This window comes from Mauremys mutica, chromosome 1 (assembly GCF_020497125.1).
Source record: "Mauremys mutica isolate MM-2020 ecotype Southern chromosome 1, ASM2049712v1, whole genome shotgun sequence".
Taxonomy (NCBI): domain Eukaryota; kingdom Metazoa; phylum Chordata; order Testudines; family Geoemydidae; genus Mauremys; species Mauremys mutica.
In genome coordinates, this window is record NC_059072.1 from 151,120,625 (window position 1) to 151,147,148 (window position 26,524).

A 26,524-nucleotide genomic window follows, 5' to 3' on the forward strand; every position below is an offset into this window, starting at 1 on the left:
TCTGCCCCGTCACAACCCCATAGAAGGGAATGTTTATGTATGTGTAACTATTGTGGGATGGCTAGGTCAAAGAAGGATGTTTTGCTGTTGCTTTTAATCCTTCCTTTTTTTAAGTGTTCCTGTAGGGGGTGCGCTGGCCACATCATTCCCAGCAGGAGCAGGAGTAGAGAAAAGATCGGTAGTGACTTCCATAATTAAGGTTGAGGAGAACTTTCTGTTTAAAAAAGCTGATTTTTCCAAGTGCTTTAAAATCCACATGCATGTTAATTGTCTTGAAAATTCTTATGTCAGTTGAGGGACCCTGGAGAGTTAGTGGTACAAGTTTGGGTTCATTTCCTCGATGTTCTTGAGCTACAGGCTCTCTCATCCCCTTTCATCCTTCCCCCCAAACAAATGACCTTATTTTAAAATTTGCTGGATCTTAAAAAAATGTTTCCCAAAGCTAGGGAGAAATGCTATGGGCAGTATCCACATAAAACCCATATCACTGGACTACTCTAGGGTTCTGGGAGGAATCTGAGGATATCTTGCCATTTAGTTGGAAATGGGAAGGTTGTGAGGCTCAGTGTGAAAAATCTTGAGGAAAATCTTCTCAGAACCACTTATTTCTAACTTCAGGCTATGAAATGCTCTGATCAAGTAACACCTCCTTCTCTGGCCAAGACAACCCAGTCAGCCACCAAGCTTGAGTGATGTGGAGAGAAGGTGAAGCACAATATTACAAGGAATATTTATTTTCAAAATGAGTTTAATGAATTGATTTAAATAAGTGGTAAAGGGCTGGATTAATTAAAGATACACCTCTACGCCAATATAACGCTGTCCTTGGGAGCCAAAAAATCTTACCACATTATAGGTGAAACTGCGTTATATCGAACTTGCTTTGATCCGCCGGAGTGCGCAGCCTGGCCCCCCCAGAGCACTGCTTTACCGCGTTATATCCGAATTCGTGTTATATCGGGTCGCGTTATATCAGGGTAGAGGTGTACATTCACATTTATATTCCTTTGCATGGTCAAAGTGTATCCAAACATTAACCACCTAAACTTCACAACACTCTTAGGCCACGTTTACACTTACCTGCTGGGTCGACGCGGCGAGTTCGACTGCTCGGAGTTCGAACTATCGCGTCTGATCTAGACGCGATAGTTCGAACCCCGGAAGCGCTAGTTCGAACTCCGGTACTCCACCGCGGCAGGAGGAGTTGCCGGAGTCGACCTTGGAGCCGCGGAGTTCGCTTCCGCGGCGTCTGGACGGGTAAGTAAGTCGAACTAGGGTAGTTCGAATTCAGCTACGTTATTCACGTAGCTGAATTCGCGTACCCTAGTTTGACCCCCGACCTTAGTGTAGACCAGGGCTAAGAAGTATGATTATTCCAGCTTCACAAATGGGGAAACTGAAGTGACTGATGTCTGGTCTACACTACAGACCTGTATCGGTGTAACTACATCACTCGGGGTCTAGGTTTTCACACCCTGAATGACATAATTATACTGACCTAACTCCCCATGTAGACAGTGGTATGTTGACAGGAGAGCTTCTCCCACTGACATCACTACCACCTCTCGGGGAGGTGGATTAACTATGCCAACGAGAGAGCTCTCGCCCATTGGCGTAGAGCGTCTTTGTTAAAATGCTACAGCAGTGCAGCTGCGTGGGTACAGCTGCACCAATGCAGTGTTTTAAAAGTAGACTTGTCCTTACCCAAGAGCATGGAGTGAATCAGTGGCAGAATTAAAAATGGAACTCTTCTCCTTGCTCTAGGACAGGCCTGTCAAACAAACTGCCTGCATGATGGATCTGGCTGAACTTAGGTGATTTTATGGCCTGCATGACATGTTCTCATTCTCCAGAATCTAAACAATCATTTTTTAAAAAGAGTAAGTTTCTGGCCCTTATGGCTACAGGGCTAACCTTCCAATGGTGAAGAGAGTGTAACCAATACAGTGGTGGGTTTCAGGGTGGTAGCCGTGTTAGTCTGTATCAGCAAAAAGAACAGGAGTACTTGTGGCACCTTAGAGACTAACAAAGTTATTTGGGCATAAGCTTTTGTGGGCTAAAACCCACTTCATCGGATACAGTGATGTCTCCTTCAGTCTTCAGACAGTTTGAAACAATGTCTTACTCCCCAGACTCTTGTTAATCTGATTAGAGAATCCGGTCTAAATCCCAATGATACTTGTTCACTGTCAACACTGAGTAGTTAATCCCTGATTATTTTATTGTGTGGGATGAGGGTTAAGGTGGAAGTGGAGTAGGGTGACCAGGTGTCCCGATTTTATAGGGACAGTCCCGATTTGAGGGGCTTTTTCTTATATAGGATCCTATTGCACCCCACCCCCTGTCCTGATTTTTCACACTTGCCCTCTGGCCCTCCTAAAGTGGAGCCCACTGAGGTAGGAAATGGGAGCAGCATTGAAGAAGGAAATGCAGAGAAAAGGACAAAGGAACTCAGAGACAGGGAAGGTGGGGAGAAATAGAGAAAGGAGGATGGGAAGGAAAAGATAAAAGGTGCAGAGATAGTAGTGGTCCAACCGGGCGCAGGTTCCTTCCCCAGTGGTGAATGTGATGATAAGACGCTGAACAAATTAGAAATAATCACTGAATATTTAGTTACTATCTAAAGGCCATATTCTCCCCTTGATCTCTGTACAAACCTTGCATTGTGGGGATATATAGTCCTGAATTATAGCCTGGAACAGAGCAGAATTAAACATGGAATTTGGTTCTTTCCTCCAAATATGTTTGATACCCCTGCTTAGGGTGACCATGTTTCCCAAAGGGAAAATGGGATATTGCGTTGGGCTAGCCCAAGCCATCCTCTCCCTGACCCCCATGCAGGGCTGGCCTGAGCCACTCACCCGAGCCCTGCTTCCTCCCCCTCCCTCTCCGCCCCCTCTCCCCCCCTCCATGCAGGGCTGAGGTTGCTGCTTGCCTGAGCCCTGCCTCCCTCCCTGCATAGGGCTAGCGTGGTTCCTCCACACGCCACTTTTTTGACAAAAGTGGGCATTTGCCCCATTTTTTTCTTGCCAACTGAGCAAGTCAGCAAGAGCAAACAAGACAAATGCTCACTTTTGCCCAAAAAAGTCAGGAGGGCCGGAACTGGGCTTAAAAAAGGGACTGTCCCAGCCAAAACGGACATATGGTCACCCTACCCCTGCTGCTGGCCATGATACCTCATTGTTTGATCCAGGGTTCATTCCTTTAGTCCACTGTGCTTTGCAGTGTGCATCTGGGATTCTTGTTCTAGATTATACTGCTTCATTCTTTATGTCCCTCTATGCCACTTCTGCCAGGAGGGACCATTGCAGTATTGTTTTGAACATGCAAAGGATTCCAGTAGAATCAAAAGCTTTACTTCAGAATTCCTAGTCTGGTTCAAGAAGTGATAAGATAGACTTGCTACTGTTTTAAGTATGAAGAGTACAACCCCTCTTCCTCCCCCTCGCCCTCCCCCCCCGCAATAGTGCCTCTGTGGGAAATAGAATTATATTTCAAGGCCAAAAGAGACTGCCATATTGCATCCGACGAAGTGGGTATTCACCCACGAAAGCTCATACTCCAATACGTCTGTTAGTCTGTAAGGTGCCACAGGACTCTCACACTTTTTTCTCCCCATCCATTGTCTTGTAAGCTGTTTGGGACAGCAAGTGTCCTTTGCTATCTGTTTATCAGTGCCTAGCACAATGAGGTTCTGATCTTGGTTGGGACATGTAGCCATTACTGTAATACCAATAACATTTAATAAGAAGTCACTGGGAAGTGAAGCTTTGGCTGAAACACACTTAATTGTATTTTTTAAAAATCGTAAATCAACAGCACTAAAAAATACAAGTTAAAAAAATATATAAATGCAAGACTGTAGTAAGTTGGAACCTAGATTTTGGTTATTCTCCAAGGATGCAGGGCAACTTGGGCTCCTGCAACTGATGCAGCTGCACTGGGCTCTGGCCTTCAGTGGCTCCAGTATACTTTTTGCAATCAGTTCCACATCAGACCCATCTGATTCTGGTCCCAGCAGTTCATGGCAGACAGTTAACTCCCTTCATTCCTTCTCCCAGCTTCCTCTAAGACAGTTGTTTCTTCTCCATCTTTTGGCTCCATGGAGAGAAGGCAAAAAAAAAAAAAGCTGTGTGGCCCCATAAATAGCTTTTCAGAAGGGGATGCAGACAGACAGGGACTTTGTGGGCATGCAGAGGGAGTTGGATGGGGCCTCACACTTATTAAGTAATGTAGGACCCTATAAAATGTAGGGTTGTCTCTACAAGGCTGTGGATGTCTTTGGTATCTGCTGGTGAGTAGTCACTCATTTCTGTTTATCATCTAAGACGACCCTGGTTCTGAACAATCCACTTTAAGGGATAGTTTCTAACTCACAGGCCATCAGTTAATGTATTGTTTCTGGAAAAACCCAAAACTTCATTTCTGAGGAAGATGCCAAGACAGCATGAAATCTAAGGAATGATCCAGGACATTGGCAAATATGTGTGTGTTTGAGGATAGTAGGTAAGTGGGTGGACATTCATGTGTGCGGGGAGAAGTACACAATACATATATGTGTGTAGGAAGTATTAAGAGTGTTTGTGCAGGGAGTAGCAGATAATGTGAGTATGTGTATGAGAGAGGGAGTCAGTGTGTGTTCATGAAGGGGATAGTAAGTAGTTTGTCCATGTAGGGAGGTAATGGATAGTGTGTGTATATGTGTAGGAAATAGCAGGTGGTGTTGGAGCAGGTAGTGAGTAGTGTATGTAGGGGGTGCAGGAGAGAATGAGCAGTGTGTGTGGAGAGGTACAGAGTGTACTATGTGTAGGGTCAGGGGTCTTTTGTGCACTGTCCTCTTCACACTTACAGACTACAGCCCTGGGCTCAGTGTTCCATCTTTGCCCCACATCCTCTATTGTGGACTCCTTGGTGCTCCCATGACATGGACCGCAGCACTGAGCTCTTTTCTCCAGTTTGTGGTGGCACTAGATGGGTTTTGTACCTCATCCATAACAAGCAGGCGCTGTCTGTTTAATCATTGTCTTGAGGGTTGGAAAGCTTCTGCAAAGACATCATCATCAGTGGGACTCTCATAAGCAGGTGGTGGGGTGAGTGGCTCCAGCCGCTCCAGCCTCTCTTCAGCACCTTTGACGTCATGGATATCTGAGACAAAGCGCTGCATCCTGGGGGGCAGCACCAACCTAAGATGCAGCCTGGAGCCTGCGTCTGCCTCAGAGGCACGCCTGATGCCTGATGCCACTGAAACGCTGAAGGTCTCCGCCCCAGTTTCTGCCATACTGGGCGGCTCAATGACCACACTGTATGGTGGTGGCTCCCCCACTGTTGAGGGCACTGTGCCTGAAGTGGAGGTGATCGTCCAGACTGCTGGGGCTGGTGTCATTGTCACCACCTCCTCATAGGCTGGTGCTTCATAGGCAGCATTCACCCTACACACAGAAGATAAGGACATCGACTAAATAGGTCATCATGATGTTTATACTCTACATGGAGATAAACCCATGAGGGAGGGGATCTGAGTCCTCTAGAATGAGGGCCATGCAACAGACAATTGAATAGATCAACAGGTCAGCAGTGCTCAGATGATTCGTCCATATGGTCCTGTATGCCATGTCCTGCCACTCTAAATCAGAACACTGGTCCATATAATTCAATATCCTACCTCCTGTTGTGCAGGATCCAAACAATGGTTCATTTAGCCTGGTAGTTCAACACTTGCCACAATGGCTCATACCACCTGTCTATCTAGTCTGGTGTCCTCCTGACCCACCAACTGGTGCTCAGCTTAGCAGACATAGCAGATCTGCCAACATTTAAAATCAATTAATAGGGCTTATTTTGGGAGAAAAAACACTGCACCTTTTAGCTCTATTGTATTATATCAGACTGGCAATGGTGGGGTTTTTGAAGACAAAGAGGGAGGAAAATAAGAAATACTGTATTTTAGTTTAAATAATAGGGACATTCTATTCCACGAAGAGTTAATAAGGGTGTTTGTCAGGAGAACTAACAGCCCTTGTCGTTTTTATCCTAGGTAACAACATTGTAGATGCAGTTCTTCCTAATAATATTTAATCTTTTTTTAACTCTCATGAGCTATTTGCCTCCAGAATACCCAGCAACAATGAATAGCTGAATTTTTTTAAAATCAGTTTTTAATATGTTGCCTTTCTAATAATAAATAATCTTTTCCTCTTATACAGCATCTGAGGATCTGAAAGCATTTTACCAAGATGGATAAATTATTATCTCCATTTTACAGACAGGGAAACTGAGGTACAGAGAAGTTAAGGCCCAGTATGGTCTCTGTTTTAAGGGCCTAATTATAGACAATCTGGGTCTAATTTATGTAAGTGATGAGCACCTACAACTGTAATTGAAGCCAGTAGAAGTAGTGGGTGTTCAACGCCTCTCAAATTCAGTCCCTATGTGTCTCAAGTAAGACAGTCAAAACACAGAGGCACCAAAAATTAGAGGCCACTTTTCTAGGGAATAATTGTCCTGGATACGAGGTTTGGAGAAGCAAGCAGCACAAACCCAGCTGAGATTCACCATAGCATTTCCCCAGCTATTTCTGTCTCCTTCCTTGTCTGGTTCATTTTGTTGCAAGACAATAGTTCTGTTCTGGCTCATTAGGAAAGAGTTGCAGGGAAGGTAGGGGTAAGACGTGATTACTCAGGGGCAGAGAAAACTGGGCTGGATCTATGTGGCCTCGGAAATGGGCTCTGAGTCAGTGAAGGGAATACCATGAATGTGATTTCTGTGTTGTACAGAATACTTAGACCTGTATTAACACAGGAGGATGGACAAGATGACCTCTAGAGCAGTGTTTCTCAACAACTGGTCCATGGACCAGCGCCAGTCCCTGAGATCTCCCTGACACAGTTTAGGAAGGCAGCAAACCAGTACCTGGTATCAAAAAAATTGAGGACCAAGAGGACCCTTCCAGCCCTACATTTCTAAAATTCTGTAACTTTGGGAACCTCCATATGGGAGGAGAAGAGATTACTGTGCCTCCTGGAATGGACTTTGAGTTTTGCCCCTTGGGAGAAGGGTAGCAGAAGGATGATGAAAGGGAAAGAATAAAATGGTTGTGGCTGAAGGAAGGGGGTAAATAAAGGGAAGTAATAGATATAGTTGCTTACCCTGCCTGGCTCTGTCTCCTTGTGGCTGCCTGATTTGTATCCTGTTGGTGCCGATGCTTCAGGAAGCATTCCACAAACACACTCAGCAGGTAGCCAATCAGGCACACGCCCCCCACCCCCAGGAAGAAGAATCCAACTGGGTTGATGTTAGAGGAGATAGCCAGCATGATGACCCCAATGAGAAGTGCAGCGGTGAAGACAAACAACAAAGCTTGGCGAATGCCTCTCCAATGTGTCTCTACCCACATGGTGATGTGGATGGTGATGGCAGGCAATGGGAGAAGGCTGGGCTGCTGGGGGAATAGAGATCTGTGGAAGATATGGAGGGGTTTTGAACATGAAACATGAACCCGCAAAACATGTCAACATGGGTGCATGCCTGTGCAAATACATGCCAACACAAGGACACACCAACATGAGAGCACACACGCAAATACATGCCACCACAAGAATATGCACATGCACAACACAGGGACACGTATATAAATACATGCCAACATCAATACAAGCCAACATCGATACACATCACCATGAGGACATGCTTATGCAAATACACACCAAATGTAGGAGACACACGTGCAAACATGCCTACAGGGCAACATACACATGCACAAATATGAGGAAATTAGTGTGGACAAATGTACACATACAAACATACAGACATGCAAATACTCTCCCATGAGGGCATATATACAACAAATGAACATGCAAACACAACAAAGTAACAAAAGATAATAGAATGTGGCATGTACACACTTGAATCCTTGAACACAGGAATATGAGCTGCCTGAGCATAAGCATCTGTTGTCAGATAATGTGCAACATGCAGCCATATACCTACAGCCCTGTGTGGCTACATAATTTGTATCCACATCTGATCAGCGATCCGGAAAAAATGGTCTGTGGATATCCGCATCCACAGATGCGGATATCTGCAGATATAAAGTGGATATCCACAGATTTGCAGGGCTCTACGCATACCCCATGGCTGTGACCAGACTCAGCTTTTATTCCAGCACATAGGCAAAACTCAGCACGAATCTTGGGATTTATTTTAAATGGCCCCTCCGAATTCCTTCCTGTTGGCTGGCTCCTTCCCACCTCCACGTTCCAAGTACCCCAGTTCTCCCTCCCCCGTTGACTCCCCCGTCATCTTTTCTTTGCTGCAGGAGACAGTGATGATCACTGTGTTGTGGCCTGTATGTCACGAATACCAGGGACCTCTGTTTGGTGCGGAGGCAAAGACCAGAAGTAAGGACTTGTCCCCTCCTTTCCCCCGCTTAGTGGGAAAACTCATGAGCCTACAGCAGGCAAACCTCAGGGTCAATACTTACAGCACAACAAAATTACAGTGCAAGGGCGCCCTCTATCATCTGACACTAGCACAAGTCTCCTTTAACAATTGGCCAATGCTAGGGAAACACCTGAGGGAGCCCTCCCCTTGCTTTATCCTGTTAGTGAACATTGTTCCCATAGGCCAGCCACAAGCTCATCCCAGGCTAGGGAACGCTTTCCTTATGTGAAGTCAATGCTGATTGAACGTTGCTTCCGCAGCACTCCCCTGCCAGGATGTCCTGGTCTAAGACCACTCTCTCCCCATCTAAGATCACAGACTTGAGTTAACAAACACTGGACAGTTCCAGGAACATTCCACAGAGAGAGGGCCCTTGCCTCCCATGTTGCTAGTGCAGAGCCTGACACTGAATGCTGCATACTTAGGAAATCTCCCAGACCGGGGCTGGGGAGAAAGGAGAGAGGAACAGAGAATAGGAAAAAGACAGAAATAGTGACACAGAGAGAGAAAGAAGTGATAGGCATACAGACCCCAACGCTGGCCATTTGCCTGAACCTATCACAGGATGTCTTTTTTGTTTTTGTAATCAAAATCAGATTTCTCTTTATTTAATGCTTACTCTTGCATTCACATAGATTATACAGATTCACACACCTTCGAACACACACGCATACAAACCACAGATATAAAAACTGAGTTGCATACATACTCTCATAGGCATACACTTGCATATGCATGTATTCACATGCAGGTGAGTACACCCACACAGGCATGTACACATTCACAAACAGGCACACGCATGGACACGTTCATGCATGTACCCAGACATATCACAGACACATAGTAATATAGGCAGACAAACACATCTACTCCAAGCACACTCAAGTATTCTCACTTAGATAGGCACACTCATAAACAAATGTTCATACACACACTGTGTCAAATGCCATGGCTAGATTTAAAAAAAGAGATGGATGAAATTATGAGCATTGATAGTTGTAATTATACAAACCAGACGGGCTAATCAAATCTTATGTTTCGAGACATCAGGGAATATCCTCATAACATTTGCCTTTCTCTGACGCACCTAGTGTGTGCACTGTTCCCTGTGAACCTACTTATGTGTACACTCTTACACTCTCTTTTACACACCTCCCTCCCCTCCTCTCATAGACAAATACACAGCTGTGGTATGTGTACAGTTATACCTATGCACATCTGCACTCCTGCAAGCACATATGCACATTCATACACATTGATACACACAGCAGTCACACAGACACACATTCTCCAGCTGCCTCCATCAAGACAGTCCCTTGCAGGAGCCTTTGTGCCATCACTTTCAGCATCCACTCACCAGAGATAGCCTTCTGGAGCCAGTACCAGCCATGTCCTCTTGCCTTCTCTCTTCATCCCAAGGAACGATCTGTAAGCCTCTTTTGAATCTATTCCTTGCCTTTCTCTCCCTGACCTGAGGAAGAGACACTACCAAAAGCACTTCCTTCTCTTCCCTTGACTCCTTTCACACTCCCAAGGGAGCTCTTTATATGCTAGTGAGCAGTGAATGTGGGAAGGTAGCAGACCACAGGGAGACCTTGTTACAGTAGCCTTGACTCCTTTTTCGAAGCACTGAATCCAAAGTTTCACTTCTCTGTGGTCGTCTATTTTCTCCTTTTTCTCTCCTCTCTTCTGTGCTCCTTCTCGCTCCTCTTTTCTCCTCCCCGTTCTTTCTCTTGCTGTTCTGTCCTAGCAGAGCAGGAAGCTAGCTGGGGGAAAGGGCGGGGTGTGTCGTGTGGGTGTGCTTGTGTCTGTGTTTCTGGCCCACCTCCCTCTACTAATAAACGTTCTCTCCTTTCTCAGTGAGGATTTTATTCTCTCTCCCTGCCCTTCAGAAAGGCCCCTGATCCCTGTCCAGGCCCAGCCCAGAAGCACCATGGCCCATATGTAAAACTTTTATGAGCTCTATGAAAATGTAAGTTATGTACCCGCATTGGTTGCTGGGCGTCACATACTAGTTTATGCCCTTTTGGACTGTAAGAACAAAAGAGGAGAAGCAGACAATCAGGTTATTAACTCCCAGAGGGCTGAAGTGGAGTCCCTGCTATCATGGACCCATCTGGAGATCAGGAGTACAGATAAGTGGGAGGCCTGCATTGAAATCTTCCCCAAATCTAGTGATCATTTGAACCCTTAGTAAAAATCATTGTAAACTCTCAAACATAGATTTTCCACATGAATGGCCTCCAAAAACTGGCCGTTGCAAGGATCTGTCTGAACTAGGAAGCAGTCCTATGGCTAACAATGATTGTTAACAATAGTTTGCCCCTTGGACTTCCTTCAACTGGAGCTGAAAAAACATTTTGGCTGCTAGCATGGGGCGAAACCACTTTCAGCTCTTTTAGTTTTTGTGGACTGAGGCCTGATTGTCCTCTGACTTAAACCTGTAGGAGAACTCCATTGAAGTAAATGGATGTATATCACTGTAAAGAAGGGACGATCAGGCTTTGGTTTCTAGCACACTTTTTGCAAGGTTTCCATCTACAGTAAAATCTTGGTGAAGCATGACATCTAGGGCTTGTTTACAACACAGAAATGATGCATTATTGACAGTGATTGTCAAGGACAGGTGCAGTGCTGAATACAGTTTAGCTGCAGTATAGACAAGGATAAACGAATTTGAGCATTGTTTCAGAAACCATGTCAGCACAGTGGAATATGTGCACTGTAGACAAGACTTGGAGATGACTCTCTGTCTCCCCTGCTGTGCCTTCACTAGAGACGTGAACCATTGCTAAGCACCAACAGGGCATTGCACCCACACTGGTGGAGCTTTGGAATTTTGTCCCCCATGTACACAAGTGCTCTTCTACAGCATTGCAGTAATATTGCTTTCTGAGTGCTTATCCCACAATTCCTGGCACAGCTCCCAGAAGTAGTGGATTCTAGGAGATTTTGAAAGGTCTTCTGGAATTCTCAGGAATTTGGAAATTATGGGAGAAGAGGTCAGAGTCCCAGAATTCCCTGTGAAGCTCCCCAAAGTCCTATAACTCCTTTGGTGCCAGTGCCAGTGCCAGGAGGTTCATGGATATGTACATAGGGCAACCAGGAAAAATGGATGATATCAGGATTTCCAAAAATTCTGGATTTTTCAATAGTGGATGATGTTGAACTCTATTCCCACTGAACAACCGTGACATTAGTGGCCCTGCATACTCACTAGTGCCATGGCTTGTGCAGTCTTGTCTTGACTACCCAAACCTGGGGAGAAGAAGATTCATCTATACACCAAGCAGATCCAGGATTGTGTTTTTCGGAGACTGAATATGAGCTGGAAATGGCTCTGGACCTGTAGTGACTTTTCAGCAATTAAGGTTGTCATTATCATATCTGCTTTCTGTATTGTGCATTTTGATGTGAAAAGTACACGGACACTTTTATGTTAAAAACATGCTTTGTTATATACTTTAACACACCAGCAGGCTGGCTGTACACACCATAAAAACCCTTTGGACAACGGCAATGTTATTGTTATAGATTGGGTTAAACCTCTTTGAAACTGGTGGATGAAAGAATAACTCCTCATTCCTGACAAATGTAAGAAACAATTAAGTTTCTTTATGGAACCAGATAGCTGAAATAATAGGGACCTCCACCCAACACAAAGCCACATGCAAGGCTGGAGCAGAAGCTGAACTATACAGCCCAGTGGGGTTCCTCTGTGATCTAATAAACTCAGGAGCAGGGAATTGATTGGCTTGGAGCGATGTGGCTATGTTAATGAGAGAGAAGCAGAAAAAGAGAAACACCAGAGAAGCATCAGAAAGCCAAAGATACAGCCAGGACAAACTGGGGATTTAGGGATTGGTCCTGCTTTGAGCAGGGGGTTGGACTAGATGATCTCTTGAGGTTCCTTCCAACCCTAATAATCTATGATTCTATGATTCTATGAAACACTTGAAATGTGGTCCTGAGCAAAAGTATAGAGAGAGCGCGCATTTGGGCTAAGTGCTGGCTAACATGGGGCTTGGTGCAATGAGAAAATACATTGATTCCTGCTGTGTTCAGGGAAACAGCACCTTTACATTCTTTGTAAAGAAAATGGATTGCACCAAAGAAATACCTGAATACAACTTTAATTTCTTCTTCTAATAACCCACTCAACCCTGAATTTTGGCTAGCCATTTGTTCCAAAAAGAATTAAAAGTAGAATAAATATTTCTTCTTCCCTTTTTTCTGGTGATGAAGGTGAACGCCTGAGGAAAGTTTGGGAGGGAGCAGGAAAATAAAGGGCAGGCTAATATGATGAATTACCTAGATTATTAAGAGCATGGTATTGGGTACAAAGAGTTGATGCAAGGGCCAGTTGCTGTGTTAATGCTCTTGTTAACTATTTTTTAAATAGTCATTATGCTGCTCCACTGGAATTCTGTGTGCTTCCTAGGTTTCTCCCTCTTGGTCATTAGGTATTCCTGCATTCATTCTTCGTCCTCCTACTGATATTGTTCCTGTCTTTCTAACAGTGTTTCATGCTTTTCCAAGATGAACCTCATCCTACGTGTAACTTACTGGTCAGTGTGTGGTCTGTGTCCTGCTCTGAGCCCAAACAACAGGGGAGGTGAATCTGTTACGGCGCTTGGTTTGAGAGCCTGGCTCTTTAACGCAAGCTATACAGACTCACTATTGTTACCTCTGGAGATCCCCAGTTCAGTCCTCAGGGTGCTGGCCAAGATGGTGGCCATCACTTATGGTCCTCAAGGGGGTATGTTTGCTCTGAGTTCCTATTCATGTCCATGTGCAGTTCCATGAGAAGGCCCTCAAAATGATTAGGCTGCCATGATCAAGGAACCAGCCTGCCTGGTCCTACCAGAAGGCCCACCATCTGGGACAGACACTGTACTGGGAAACAGGAAACAGCAGCATTATAACCAGAGCAATTGCCCATACAGTCCTTGATATACCAAAACATGAGATAAAATTAATGCTTTTGTTCATTCTTTGAAGGCTAGCTCCTTCAAGAGCTGAAAATGGGGAGGACATACAATTAGAATCCTTATACACCAATTAAAAAAGTAAGATGTGGTGAGGGAGCTTATTCAATAGCAGAGTAGGCAGGCAATGAAAAAGCAAGAGAGTGGGATGCATGTGGTGGTCATTGCAAATGGGATGACAAGGGGTTGCTTACTACAAGCAAACAGGACCTTAGAAAATACCTGTTAGGAATCTCAGCAAATGAAAGAAGGGAGCCGTCAGGGAGTTAAAAGCTGGGTACATAGGCATTAGTTATTGGAGGAGAGGCTATATTAGATTTTGGGATAAGTGGAGAGCAATTTGCCTTGCCTAAAAATGTAATAGTGAGATTGGTTGACTTGTTTTATGAAAGATTTCTGGATATTGGCATTGAAGATCAGGGTCAAATAAAGGCTAGAATTAAGAGATCTCTCTGCTAGATTGTTGTTTTTATCTCACTAGTCATGGCCTGTGTTACTTGCACATCAGTTTAATCAATATCTGCTATATAGAGTATTCATGGAATTACATAAATAGCTGGACTGAATCTGCTTAGGACTGACTGTCATGCATTCACGAGGCAGGTTGTAATGCAATTGTAAATACACAGTCATTTATGTTTCTGTTGCTGCTGATGGCTGGCATATGGACTCAGAAATACAAAGCAGTGTAAATATTTTGACTATAATAGCCAACACAACTTCTTGCAATAAAATGCTCCTATTTTTTGCCTCTTTACGTGATGATTTGGTGTTACTTTTGGCATTTTTCCTCATTTGTCTGCCCTTTAGAATCTCTCCATGTGGCATGGCTCAGCCAGCTGCTGTGGACTGAGCTGGTCACATCACCATGACTGGGAACAGTGGACCAAATTGGGAAGTCCCTGGAAATTCCAAGACCTGGGGATTTAAAAGGGGACAGGATGGGTGGGAAAGAAAAGGCTTTGCAGGTGGTTAGTACAGTGACCATGAAGGAAGAGGGTGTTATGTGCAGGGGGAGACATGGACACCTCGCATGTGAAGCTGTATCTAACCTTTCATGGACACAGGGGCGGCTCTATGTTTTTAGCTGCCCCAAGCATGGCAGTCAGGCGGCTTTCAGCAGCATGCCTGCGGGCAGTCCACGGTCACGCGGATTTGGCAGCATGCCTGCGGGAGGTCCACCAGTGCCGTGCCATCGGCGTACCCGCCACTGAATTGCTGCCAAAGCCACGGGACCGGCGGACCTCCCGCAGGCACACCGCTGAAAGCTGCCTGCCTGCCGCCCTAACAGCGCCCGGCAGGCTGCCCCCCATGGCTTGCTGCCCCAGGCACGCGCTTGCTGCACTGGTGCCTAGAGCCACCCCTGCATGGACACTAATGGCAGTGTTCGTGGAATCTGGAAATCTCCACCTCACCCCACCCCACCCCCAAAGTCAGCAAACTCAGTCCTCATTAATATGCTTTACAATAAAAAGCTACATATCTGCTGCAGAGGGTCCATCATTCCCAGATTCCTCCTCTTTGTGATAAATTGGCTTGGCTGCACTGTACACTCTTGCGATCTCCCCTTCCCCTCCCACCCAGAACTCCTGTAATCCTGGCAACATACTAGGTATCTTCTGATGTGGCTCCTTGGTCCCCAGTTTTCCTGATTGGAGGTGTGGGGGGTGTTTTCTTTCCCCTGCTCCTGGCCTACCCCATGGCTACATCTCAAGGCACTTTGGGGCTGTCTAAGCATCTCCGGCTGGGTGAGAAGAGAGTCCTGATGGACTGTTTACGTTAATCATAAAATGGGCAGAATTCCTATGAAGAGCTGGACTGATTATTCTTGGCCTTGCTATATTGTACTTTAAGGACTTTACTGTTCTCACAGCATGAGCTTGGCCAGGCTATTGCTAGTTACAAGGCTCAGATGGGTCTGGATCTCCTCCTCTTCTCAGGGCCCAAATGTCAGCGGGCCAGCCGGAAGCCTGTTCACAAAAAGGTCTCGTCTGAGACATGTGGTAATGGCAATCAAGAGCATGACTAAAACAAAGTTGATCATGGTGGAAGTGCCATTCTGGCAGAAGAAATTGCACATTGTGGACAAAGGTTCCAGCTGACTTCTATGGTGTGTGCAGAGCTATTTGTACAGGTAAGTGGCATCCAGCCAGGCAGGTCTGTGTACAGTGGAGTGCAGCAAAAAAAGCAGGCAGACCGCCTCAGCAATGAGAGGTGCAGTGTGGAGCAGTGTTTGCCCCACATGCTATTCTGTCTGCAATTTTTGTCCACACTGAAACTGGCACCACACAGACTAACATGATAGCTTGCCTTGTTGGAATCAATTCTGATTGATACACATGTCAACTGTTGGAACCCTTTCAGTGTATGGTCACCAAGTGTGGTAGAGGCAAGCTCAGGTGATCGCACATTTCTTTAGTGTAGACAAGACTATCACTTCTCTCTCTCTTGCTCTCAGTATCTCTGTCTGTCTTTATGTCATTCTTTCAGTCACTGGGTAGTAATTCACCTCTTCTCTGTTTCCTCTCACCCTCTAATTTTCCCCCGCCTCTTGTCCAGATTGCTATTAATTAACCTGCTCTTTGCAGCAAGCTCTCTTATCAAAACAGTCTGGAAGAACTTGCTCTGCTCCCTAGGGAGATGCTGCTGGCATATGTCATAGATTCCATGATGCCATTAATCCCTATATAATTAGAAGGGTTAATGTCACTGATGGTATGTAGAAAGAAATTACAGAAAGCCGGAGCAACCACCTATGGGACCCATGCATGGCCAGAGGGCCTAGATCCCTTCTTTCTGTTCAAGGCCGCCCAGAGGATTCAAGGGGCCTGGGGCAAAGCAATTTGGGGGGCTCCTTCCATAAAAAAAAGTTGCAATACTATAGAATACTATATTTTCATGAGGGCCCCTGTGGGGCCCAGGGCCTGGGGCAAATTGCCCCACTTGCCCCCGCCCCCCCAGGCGGCCCTGTCTCTGTTCTGCTGAAATCCTGGGCATTCTCTGCTCTGGGAACACACCCCTTTTCTACTCTCACAGGTCCTGCCAAGTCTGCCTGAGGGAAGGTGACTTTGCTTTTCCTTATCAGTTTATGATCCATAAGTCATGGGGCAGCAGATGAGGTAGCAGACATGGTAGTATCATGTGGTACGCCCCCCTCTAGGCTATCCTGAGTGAATGGGGTGGGGGCAGAGTCCCAACTACATTATGTTACTCCTCCTCAGCACTTTAGAGAAGCATGGTGGATTGTCAGTTGTGCTTGAGCTGTAGCCTGTCAGAGGCTGACTATTCACTTTTCTCCTAGTAGCTGGCAATCTCCTCCCTGTCCTCTGACTCACTCCAGTACCTGTGGGCTATGTATACACACCATAAACTCACCTCCTTAGGCAGCGAGTTATATGGGCCCGTGATGCTCGTGTTCCCCCATATTCAGGAAAGTGGGCCCAGGTCCACCAATGTTTGGGCTTATATTTTCAGAGCCATCCCGTCCATAGGATGGACCGGGGCAACCATCCCGGGCCCCATGCTTTGAGAGGCCCCGTGCTTCAGGAGGACATGGGGTCCAGTGTGCCTGGGGGGCTAGTGGAGGGCCTGGTGCTGGCAGCAGTGAGTAACCCAGCCCCAGCCCACCCCACTCCATTCCATCCCACCCCACCTCTTCCCATCCTTGCTCCACCCCCACCCCACCCCCATTCCACCCCTTCGCCCAAGCCCCTGCCCCACTTCTTTCTGGCTTCTGCCCCCCTCCCTCAAGCGATGCCGGGAGCTGGCAGAGTGGAGCAGGGTGGGCTGGGGCCAGGTTATTCGCTGCTGCCAATGCCAAGCCCCCTGCTAGGCCCCCAGGCCACCCTGTATCCCTGTATCCCCCTGAAGTGCAAGGCCCCCCAAAGTACATCCTATGGAAGGGATGGCTCTGCTTGGACCCGTTCTGGGCACCACCAAAAATTATACAAACCTTGCACCCATGCTCACCTCTCTGGGTGGTTCCTGGCCCCTTTTTGGCAGGGTCAAAGTCAGGCCATGGAAACAGAGCTATCCTCTATGTTCCTACTATATAACAGTTAAAGCACATTGGGAGGGGCTCTAGTGTTGCAGAGGACACCTGCACTTCTGCTGCTGGAGCCTCACCAGTTTTGGGGATACGCAGAAAGAGAGAGATTGCTCAGACAAATGGAAGCATTGCATTCCTAACAGAATTCCTCAAGCCTGCACATGCAGAGTTGCATTTGAGGTGAGGAGTTGCTCCAGAATTTCAGGTCTTGAAAAGGAACTAATTAACCAAGACAAAAGGTTTCCAGTAATCCTCAATATTTATCCACCCCAAGCATTCAAAATTCACAAGTTAGGCCCCAAAATCATGAAAACAGCCCCCAAATTGTGAGATTTTACAAAAATAATGACTATTGAGTTCTTTTTCTTTGCATTCTGGTTTCCTAGCCTCTAGGATACATTCAGGTCACTTTTTCAAGCTTTTCTCTACACCAAAGAAATCTAGAAACTTTTTTCTTTTAATAAAAGCTGAGATTCTCCTGTAACCTCTGGGTTCTAGGAACAGGGCTCTCAGAGAGAAACAAACAAAATATCACAAGACTTGTGATAAAATTATGAGTGCTGGCAACACTGTTTGTCCTAGTAATGACCCGTCAGAGCCCAGTGGCACCATGGGGTGAAGGGGATATGTACAGATATGGATTTTAATATAGAGCCAAACATGAGCACACTGGAGAGGGGCTTCCCCTCAGGGAAAAGTCAAGTAGAATTGGATATGGATAAAACCAGTGAGCTTCTACAGACACTACTCTAAAATCCAACACAATTTAAAAGAGAATAAGATCCTTTCATAGGCTCTTATGACCACTCCATGACAATTCTAGAGCAAGAACAATAATATTTAAGTTCTATAGGACTCTTTAGAAAACCCATAAAAAGGGTCCCATTTTCTGTTAAATTCTATAGGATTTTTCCCTAATACATTTGTGCCAGAATCCCAAAATGAAAAGGAACTGGTGGGAAAATAATCTCTTGAGCAGATATCCAGGATTCAGATCTAACATCTCTGGACCCAGACAAACTCTCTGTTTTACTTTTTATTATGTTTTAGCTGTCTGTGGCACTTCAGGCTCTAATCACAATAGTGTTGAGGTCCCCGTTTAAAAGAACATGGATTACAATAGATTATGAGCCAGGCTTTCTGAACAGAACAATGGTGTGCTTCCAAGTGTGCCATATGGTGTATGCAGACTGGCTGGGTGCTGTATGAAGTGCACAGGCCACATCCAACGTGTCAATGTCTTCCCTCACCCCTGTCTAGGGACACCGACTATCAACACCTAGTGGTCTTTCTCATCTAGTGAAACAAAGGCACCCAACTTTTGGGGCCTGTGTTTCTACTCCTGGGTAGAATGCTGCAGTTGCCTTGGCTTCTGATGCTGGCCTGGAGCTACTGGTGTGATGCTGAGAATGGAGCGGAAACCTGATGCCAGGGTAGGAGAAGAGGATGGAGGAGGACAGCAGGGAACCAATGTCAGGAGAGCTGGAGGGGACCCCTTGCTAGAAGATGATACAAAAGGAAGGAAGAATGGAGTGCTGTGGGAGGAACAAGAGGAAATATTGTAGGGAAGGAAGAAGGAAGGTTAATTGAGGAGGGAGAAAGCAGATAAGGGAGACACAAAGTGGCACAGCTGTAGCCTAGACACTTACTATAGTAATGAAAGGGATTTTTCTGCTGCAGTGGTAAATCCACCCCCTTCAAGAGGCCATAGGTGAAACAGTGGAGAATTCTTCTGTCAACCAAGTTGTGTCTACAGTGGGGGTTAGGTCAGCATAGTTATGTCATACAGGGCATGAAGTATTTTACAGCCCTGAGTGATGTAGCTAGGTCAATCTAAATTAGGTATGTAGAATCATAGGCCTTGTCTACACTACAAGACTATTTCGAATCAACTTAGTTCGAATTTGTGGATTCGACCTTATGAAGTCGAATTTGTGTATCCATACTAAATACACTAATTCGAATTTCTGAGTCCACATTCACGGGGCCAGCGTCGACTTTGGAAGCGGTGCACTGTGGGAAGCTATCCCACAGTTCCCGCACTCCCCGCTGCCCATTGGAATGCTGGGTAGAGCCCCCAATGCCTGCTGGGGGGAGAAATGTGTCGAGGGTGGTTTTGGGTAACTGTCGTCATTGAACCGTCAATCACAACCTCCCTCCCTCCCTCCGTGAAAGCGCCTGCGGGCAATCTGTTCGTGCACTTTTCTGGTCAGTGACAGCGCGGACGCCACAGCACTGCAAGCATGGAGCCCGCTGCGATCATCGCCGTTTTCTCCTCCTCGCACTTTATCGTCCACCTCTTCCACAGTCAGCTGATGAGAAATTGGGCTACTTTTCAATGGTGCTGCAAGCACTGGGGAACCATAGGGGACGTTTTACAAACATCAACGTCGGGTGGCCGGGCAAGGTTCATGATGCGTGTGTTTTCAGGAACTGTGGGCTGCTCAGACGCCTGCAGGAAGGTAGTTTCTTCCCGGACCACGAAATAACTGTTGTGGATGTGCAGATGCCTATAGTCATCCTCGGGGACCCAGCCTGCCCGCTAATGCACTTGCTCATGAAGCCCTATACAGGCGCCTGGGACAGCGACAAGGAACTCTTCAAATACCAGCGAGCAGCGAGCAGCGTGACCTGTGACTGTTCAGTTTCTTTACAGAGAAGCTGAACCTGCCCCTGTTTCTTTACCCACTTACTGTTGACTCTCCTCTTCGGTTACATACCCCGTTCACCCCGTTACCCCCACTTCCAGCACACGTGTAAAAATAAAATACATGTCCCATTATTACTTAACAAAGGTTTCTTTATTCATGACTTTTCGTGAAAGGGTTGAAACTGGGACGCAGGCTGTGCTGGGTAGGGTGTGCAGTGATGTAAAGACCGCCTCTAAACTCAAGGAATGACAGGCTCCTGCTCCTAGAGCGGTCCGCAGTGCCGGAAGGCTTCTTTCAATGGAGCCTGCCATCCCTCTTTATGGAATTCTGTGTGCGGGCGGATATGTGACCTTGTGGTGGAGGAGGACGGATACAGATTCCTCAGCTGCGTGACTCAGCGGTCCAGGAAAAGGACCGCTGTATAAGATCTGTAACCGCCCTCCCCCGCTGCAAAGTCACATCTCCCCCGCCCACACAGATCCTGGAAACCACCTCCAAAAACCGACCAGGGTGCCTACTGACTGCACCGTGTGTGTGACCCGCTGCTGATCCTGCCCCCGTGTCTGTACCCTGGGAAAGGTGACTGTCCTATGCAATTAACCACCCCCTTCCCCACGCTCCCCATTCAAACACAGTCTTCTTTGAAAAAACATAACGGAAACAGTAATTAACAGCAAAGCATGTTTATTAATTAAGTAGACAGTTAGGGGATGGGACTGGGATTGGGACTACTGTGAGTCTGGAAGTGAAGGACTTCGGCAAATGTAGGGTATGAGAGCTTTTGGGTACTTGAGCACTGTGCTGTGGTGCAGTGACAGTATTCACGTCCCCGGCCGCCCCTCCTCCTGATTATTTTCGGTGAGGGGGGTATGGGACTTTGTGGCGGGGGAGTGCGGTTGCAGATACACTGCAGGGTGTCTCTGTCCTCCTGCGGTCCTGCAGAACATCCACAAGGCGCCTGAGCGTGTCCGTTTGCTCCCTCACTAGTCCAAGCATTGTTTCAGTTGCCTGCTTGTCTTCCTCACGCCACCTCCTCCCGTTCGCTGTGTGAGCGCTGGCACAGAGAGACGGTCTCCCTCCACTGGCTCTGCTGGTCCGCCTCTGCTAGGTAGCAGCCCATACGTTCCTCGAACATCTTGTCCCTTGTCTTTTTCTTTCGCCGCCTAATCTTCGCCAGCCTCTGCGAGGGGGATGCTGTGGCAGGTCTGGAGACAGTGGAAGCTGTGAGATGGGAAACAGGGAGTGAATTCCTTGCAAAGATACATTTTTGCGAACAATTAACTGAGTCTAGGCTGTCTCTATGAATTCTGGGTTGAGACCCCTGTGCCTGCTGGGGCAGAAATCATTTTTGCGGTGGATTCTGGGTAAATGTCGCCAGTCATTCCTTCCTCCGGGAAAGCAACGGCAGACAATCATTTCAAGCCCGTTTTCCCAGAATTGCCCTGGCATACGCCATAGCGTGGCAACCATGGACACTGTTTTGCCTTTTGTGTATGTCACCGTATGTGTACTAGATGCTGCTGACAGAGGCGGGCCAGCAGCGCTACACAGCAGCATGCTTTTGCTTTTGCATGACAGCAGAGAGGGTTACCAGCCATATTGCACCATCCAAACCCTTCCATAAATTGGAACTAAGATGATCATGGCTACCAGTCCTTTTGTACCATTTGCTGCTGTCATAAGTGCCCCTGGCTGCTCTTAGCCAGGGGCACAAAAGCCAAAATTGGGAATGATTCCCTGAGTCAATCCCTCCTTTTTGGTATCTAAAAATAGAATCAGTCCTGCCTAGATTATGGGCAAGTGTACTAGAGAACCACTGTATCATAGAACCAGAGAGCACAGCTGCTCTGTGTCTGATCCTGCATAAATTATGAGCTGTATGCTATTCACAGGGGGTGCTCCTGCAACAACACCACCTATTCATTCTGTTCTTACCCCAGCCTTCCTGGGTACCATACCATTGTCCCCCCACTTGTGTGATGAAGTAATAAAGAATGCAGGAATAAGACACAGTGACTTGTTTGTGAGAAATGACTGGAAGGAAGCCTCCAGCTGCAATGATAGTCCAGGCAGGACATTAAGGAGTGTGGATGAAGGAGCCCATCATCCCTCTGCTAGTCCAGGGGCAATTTAATCTTTTATTTACAATGAAGGGTGGGGGCTGATGGAGTTCAGCCCCCTGTTGCAATGATGAGGACGGTTACCAGCCATATTGTACCATCAGCCATCAAAAATTAGGGACAGGTGCCCTTGATTGACCTTACTGATACTAGTCGGCATGGTTACCAGCCCTTTTGCACTGCCCCATGTGCCAATAGGCTGATGATGAGGATGGATTTCCATCTTATTGTACCATCAGCCATCCATAGCGTGGGGGGAGCAAGGATGTTGGTGTTGAGTGCTGCACCATCGCGTCTATCTGCAGCATTCAGTAAAGATAGGGTGACATGTAAAAGAGTCAACAGAGGATTGTTTTCACTTCTGGTGGTGGGTGGGGTGTGTGCGCAAATTGCCGAACTATGCCCTGACCCACCGCAGACACTGTGTTTGACCCTAGAAGCATTTGGAGCTCATCCAAGAATGCAAATACTTTTCGGAGACAGCAGGAACTGTGGGATACCTTGCATCCTCATTCCCCCCTCCCTCCATGAGCGTCCATTATATTCTTTGGCTTTCCGTTACGCTCGTCACGCAGCTGCGTGCTGAGTCTGTGCTATGCCGTCTGTCCGTAGATTTCTTAAAAATACTTTGGACCAGGCGTAAAATTACAGTAATTACCCTAATTAGATGCAGGAGTCTCCGAGCGAGATCACCCTGAGGAGGGTCACTGAAGGAGATAGAGAGCGCATGCTGCGTGAAAGCTAGCACGAACCAGGGCCCGATGCAGCCGTGCTCGGGGAGGCAGTGCTCCCTGAGTTCCTCATGAAAGCCTCGCGCGGAAAACTGTGCTACCACGGAGCACCCAATAAGGCAGCTCTCCCCAGGAACCTCCTGCTGATGCTTTTCGATTAACGCAAGGAGAGCTTCGTGGAGATCTCCAAGGATGATTTCTGTTCTATCCCCATATCTAGAGAGCCCTCCTTTTCACACAGTTAAGATTCCTGTTATATTAAGAATAAAAGTTAACATGGTTACAGCACTTACCGACTGCTCCTTCCCCTGATTCAGGGTCCGGGTTAATGGCCGGGGAGGGTTGTTGGGGGATCTCCGTGACGGTGCTGAATAGATCCTGGCTGTCGGGGAAACCAGCATTGTAAGCGCTCTCGCCTGCCTCGTCCTCCACAAACCCTTCCTCATCTTCCCCGTCCGCGAACATCACCGAGGAACTGGCCGTCGACACTGTCCCATCGTCAGAGTCCACGGTCGCTGGTGGGGCAGTGGTGGCAGGCTCCGTAGCGTCCGTTTGCCGCTTTGATTTTTTGGTAGCCTTGTCTGGGGTCCTTGATTTTCACGCGGCGCTGCGTTGCATCCCGCCTGTATCCTCTGTCTCTCATGGCTTTGGAGACGTTCTCGTAGGTCTTCGCATTCCCTGTTTTGGAGCGCAGCTCCGAAAGCACAGACTCCTCGCCCCACACACCGATCAGATCGAAAAGTTCCCAGTCAGTCTATGCTGGGTCCCTCTTTCTATTCACAGATAACATGAACTCCTCTGCTGGAGAGCTCTGCATCGTTGCAGGTGCTGCGGAGCTCGCCCCGATGTCCAGCCAGGACGTCAGATTCAAAGTGCCCAGACAGGAAAATGAATTCAAATTTTCCCGGGTCATTTCCTGTGTGGCTGGTCAGAGAATCCAAGCTCCGACTGCTGTCCAGAGCGTCAACAGAGTGGAGCACTGTGGGATAGCTCCCGGAGCTACTAAGTTCGATTAGCATCCACACCTAGCCTAATTTGAGCTAGCCATGTCGAAGTTAGCGCTACTCCACCTGTCGAGGTGGAGTACCAAATTCGAACTAAAGAGCCCTCTAGTTCGAATTAAATGGCTTCCTGGTGTGGACGGTTGAGCGGTTAGTTCGAATTAACGCTGCTAAATTCGAATTAAAGTCCTAGTGTAGACCAGGCCATAGAATATCACGGTTGGAAGGGACCTCAGGAGGTCATCTAGTACAACCCCCTGCTCAAAGCAGGGCCAATCCCCCAGACAGATTTTTGCCCCAGATCCCCCTCAAGGATTAAACTCACAACCCTGAGTTTAGCAGGCCAATGCTCAAACCACTGATCTACCCCTCTCCCTGGTGTTGTTACAACAATGTTGGTCCTAGGATAGTATATAGACAAGGTGGGGGAGGTAATATCTTTTATTGGACCAACTTCTGTTGGTGAGGAAGACAAGTGTTCAAGTTTATGCAGAGCTCTTGAGTTCTGTGTAGAACAGCTCTGTGTAAACTCAAAAGCTTGCCTCTCTCACCAACAGAAGTTGGTCCAATAAAAGATATTATTTTACCCACCTTGTCTCTTTAAGTTTTAGGTGCAGACCAAGCCCAACTGTGGTGACACTAGGCAGCACAGGCTGCCTTGTCACTCTGTGAGCCAGAGAGAACTATAAGGTCTGTCTGTGTCCCACAGCCCCAAAAGAGAATAGCTTTTGCATTCATAAGAGTCCTGTCTCTTCTCTGTCAGAAATAACACAGATATCCCCTTACAGTTACAAGAATCCCCAACTGTTTTACAAACACTGTGTACCAGCATAATCGCCCACCCCTAAAATGCTGCCACCTCTGGGGTGGAATGCCACAGCTATCTAACAATTTACAGTAACAGTAAATAACATCTTAAGGCAGGGAATAAAAAAGGATGGGGGGGTTAGGAATGCAGAATGTCATTATCAGAGCTAGAATTTAGCCTAGATCTCTTTAGTTTGTGGGATCACACACTATCCCTGCCCAGAGGTGCTATGGGGAATGAATATGGGCCACATTATATCAGCTAGAAATTGAAACTCCATATTTGGCAATATTAAGGGTAAGATAAACAGCCCCACTGAGCTCTGATCCTGCATCAGAAATGTTACAGTGATTGTCCTTTGCTCTTGAGCAAACTCAAACAGGTTTGCAAAATTTATTAATGCCTTAAACAACTGAAATATAAACACTCACCCCACTAGGACTCTAAATCAGTGACTCTCTTGCCTAGTGTGCTGCCTTACTGGATTGTTATCAGTAGCTGACAGGCTGATTTACTACCTGGGTGGGCTGATTAATTAATTAGTTAATGATTGAACTCTGCTTTGAAGTTGTAGAGCACTATAATATTAGTGATAATGATCATTTATGGAGTGTTGTACACTTTACAGATATAGTGCAGAGTGAGGCATATTCCCTGCCCTAGAGAGTTCACAGGCTGAGGCCTTACTTTCAAAGCTAAAAAAAGGGACATTTTATACTTTGGGGTAAATAACACATGTGAGCTATCCTGAGGTAAAAGCACAGCGAGGACAGGCCACTTTAGTTTTACTGTGAGGTAAACTAGATGAGGTCAACCCCAAACAGGGGTACAGGGATGACCTTGGTGAATTGACCTGGTGGTAAAATGAAAGTGCTTGGTCTTCCCTTTGTTTTTATTTCAGGATCATTACCTGAGGTAAAAAACACACACCTTTTATTAAGCAGTGAAGACAAGGCCTAAGGCAGGTGAGACAAAGACAGAGAAGCAGGCAATTCAAGTAAGGGAGGGTGTGGAGTGATTACTGATGAGGACAACAAGGTAGGAAAGATTCTTGGAAAAAGTACATTTTAAACACTGGCTTCACTTGAAAAGTGAGTCTGTAAAAGTAGCACCTTCTGGCCTACTAGACCTTCTCCATTCAGAGTTGCTGGGCTTAGTGACCACAATAAGTTTTCCCTGCTTCTTACTCCTATTTGTTTGTGTGCCTTGCCAGCACTGCTCAGAAAGATGGAGATGAAGCCTATTCCTTCCCATGCATCATCAACTGAATTGATTTCTATATTCCAGTCAGTTGCAGCTGTGCAAATAGGCCTCCTGAGGGGTCACTGGGGGCAGAGTTTATTATTGATCATGATGCACAGTTGGGAAGAACCTAACTTGAATCTCAGTTCCTTGAGGCAGTTTGCAGGTTTGGCAGTTAGAAAAATGTTTTATCTCCCTCCCTGTAAAGTGAACACATTTGATCTGGGGTAATTGAGACCCAATAAACAGGAAGTCAATGAATTCCCATTTTTACAATCACTTTCAAAGCAGAGCTGCACTTCCTTAATACTGGCATTTTCTGACTTTGAGTGCTGTTACCTTTGCAGCCTGAATGTTCTCTTAACATTGGGTTTGTTCTATGGTTTGTAAAGCTCTTCATAATGAAAGGTAATGCACATACAGATTAAATATTTATATTAATTATTATTATTACTGTAGAAATAAGGAAATGGCCCTATCTCACTGGGCTATCGCC

General features: G+C 46.5%; 1 protein-coding gene across 2 annotated transcripts; it reads right to left on the reverse strand.

Moving 5' to 3' along the window:
• Positions 1 to 3,779: 3,779 nt before the first annotated feature.
• On the reverse strand, positions 3,780 to 25,261 carry TMEM139 (transmembrane protein 139). 2 transcript variants are annotated; one of them, XM_044982172.1, is made up of 5 exons: positions 25,218 to 25,261; positions 11,657 to 11,785; positions 9,797 to 9,910; positions 7,146 to 7,454; positions 3,780 to 5,429 (listed from the first exon to the last, which is right to left on the reverse strand). In XM_044982172.1, exons 4-5 carry the CDS (start codon positions 7,391 to 7,393, stop codon positions 5,018 to 5,020), a joined length of 660 nt encoding a protein of 219 aa, XP_044838107.1. In that variant the 5' UTR covers positions 7,394 to 7,454; positions 9,797 to 9,910; positions 11,657 to 11,785; positions 25,218 to 25,261; the 3' UTR covers positions 3,780 to 5,017. The 2 variants fall into 2 exon arrangements, with proteins under 2 accessions (XP_044838107.1, XP_044838099.1); XM_044982164.1 differs by lacking the exons at positions 11,657 to 11,785; positions 25,218 to 25,261 and having other exon boundaries at positions 9,797 to 10,414.
• Between the last annotated feature and the right edge of the window lie 1,263 nt (positions 25,262 to 26,524).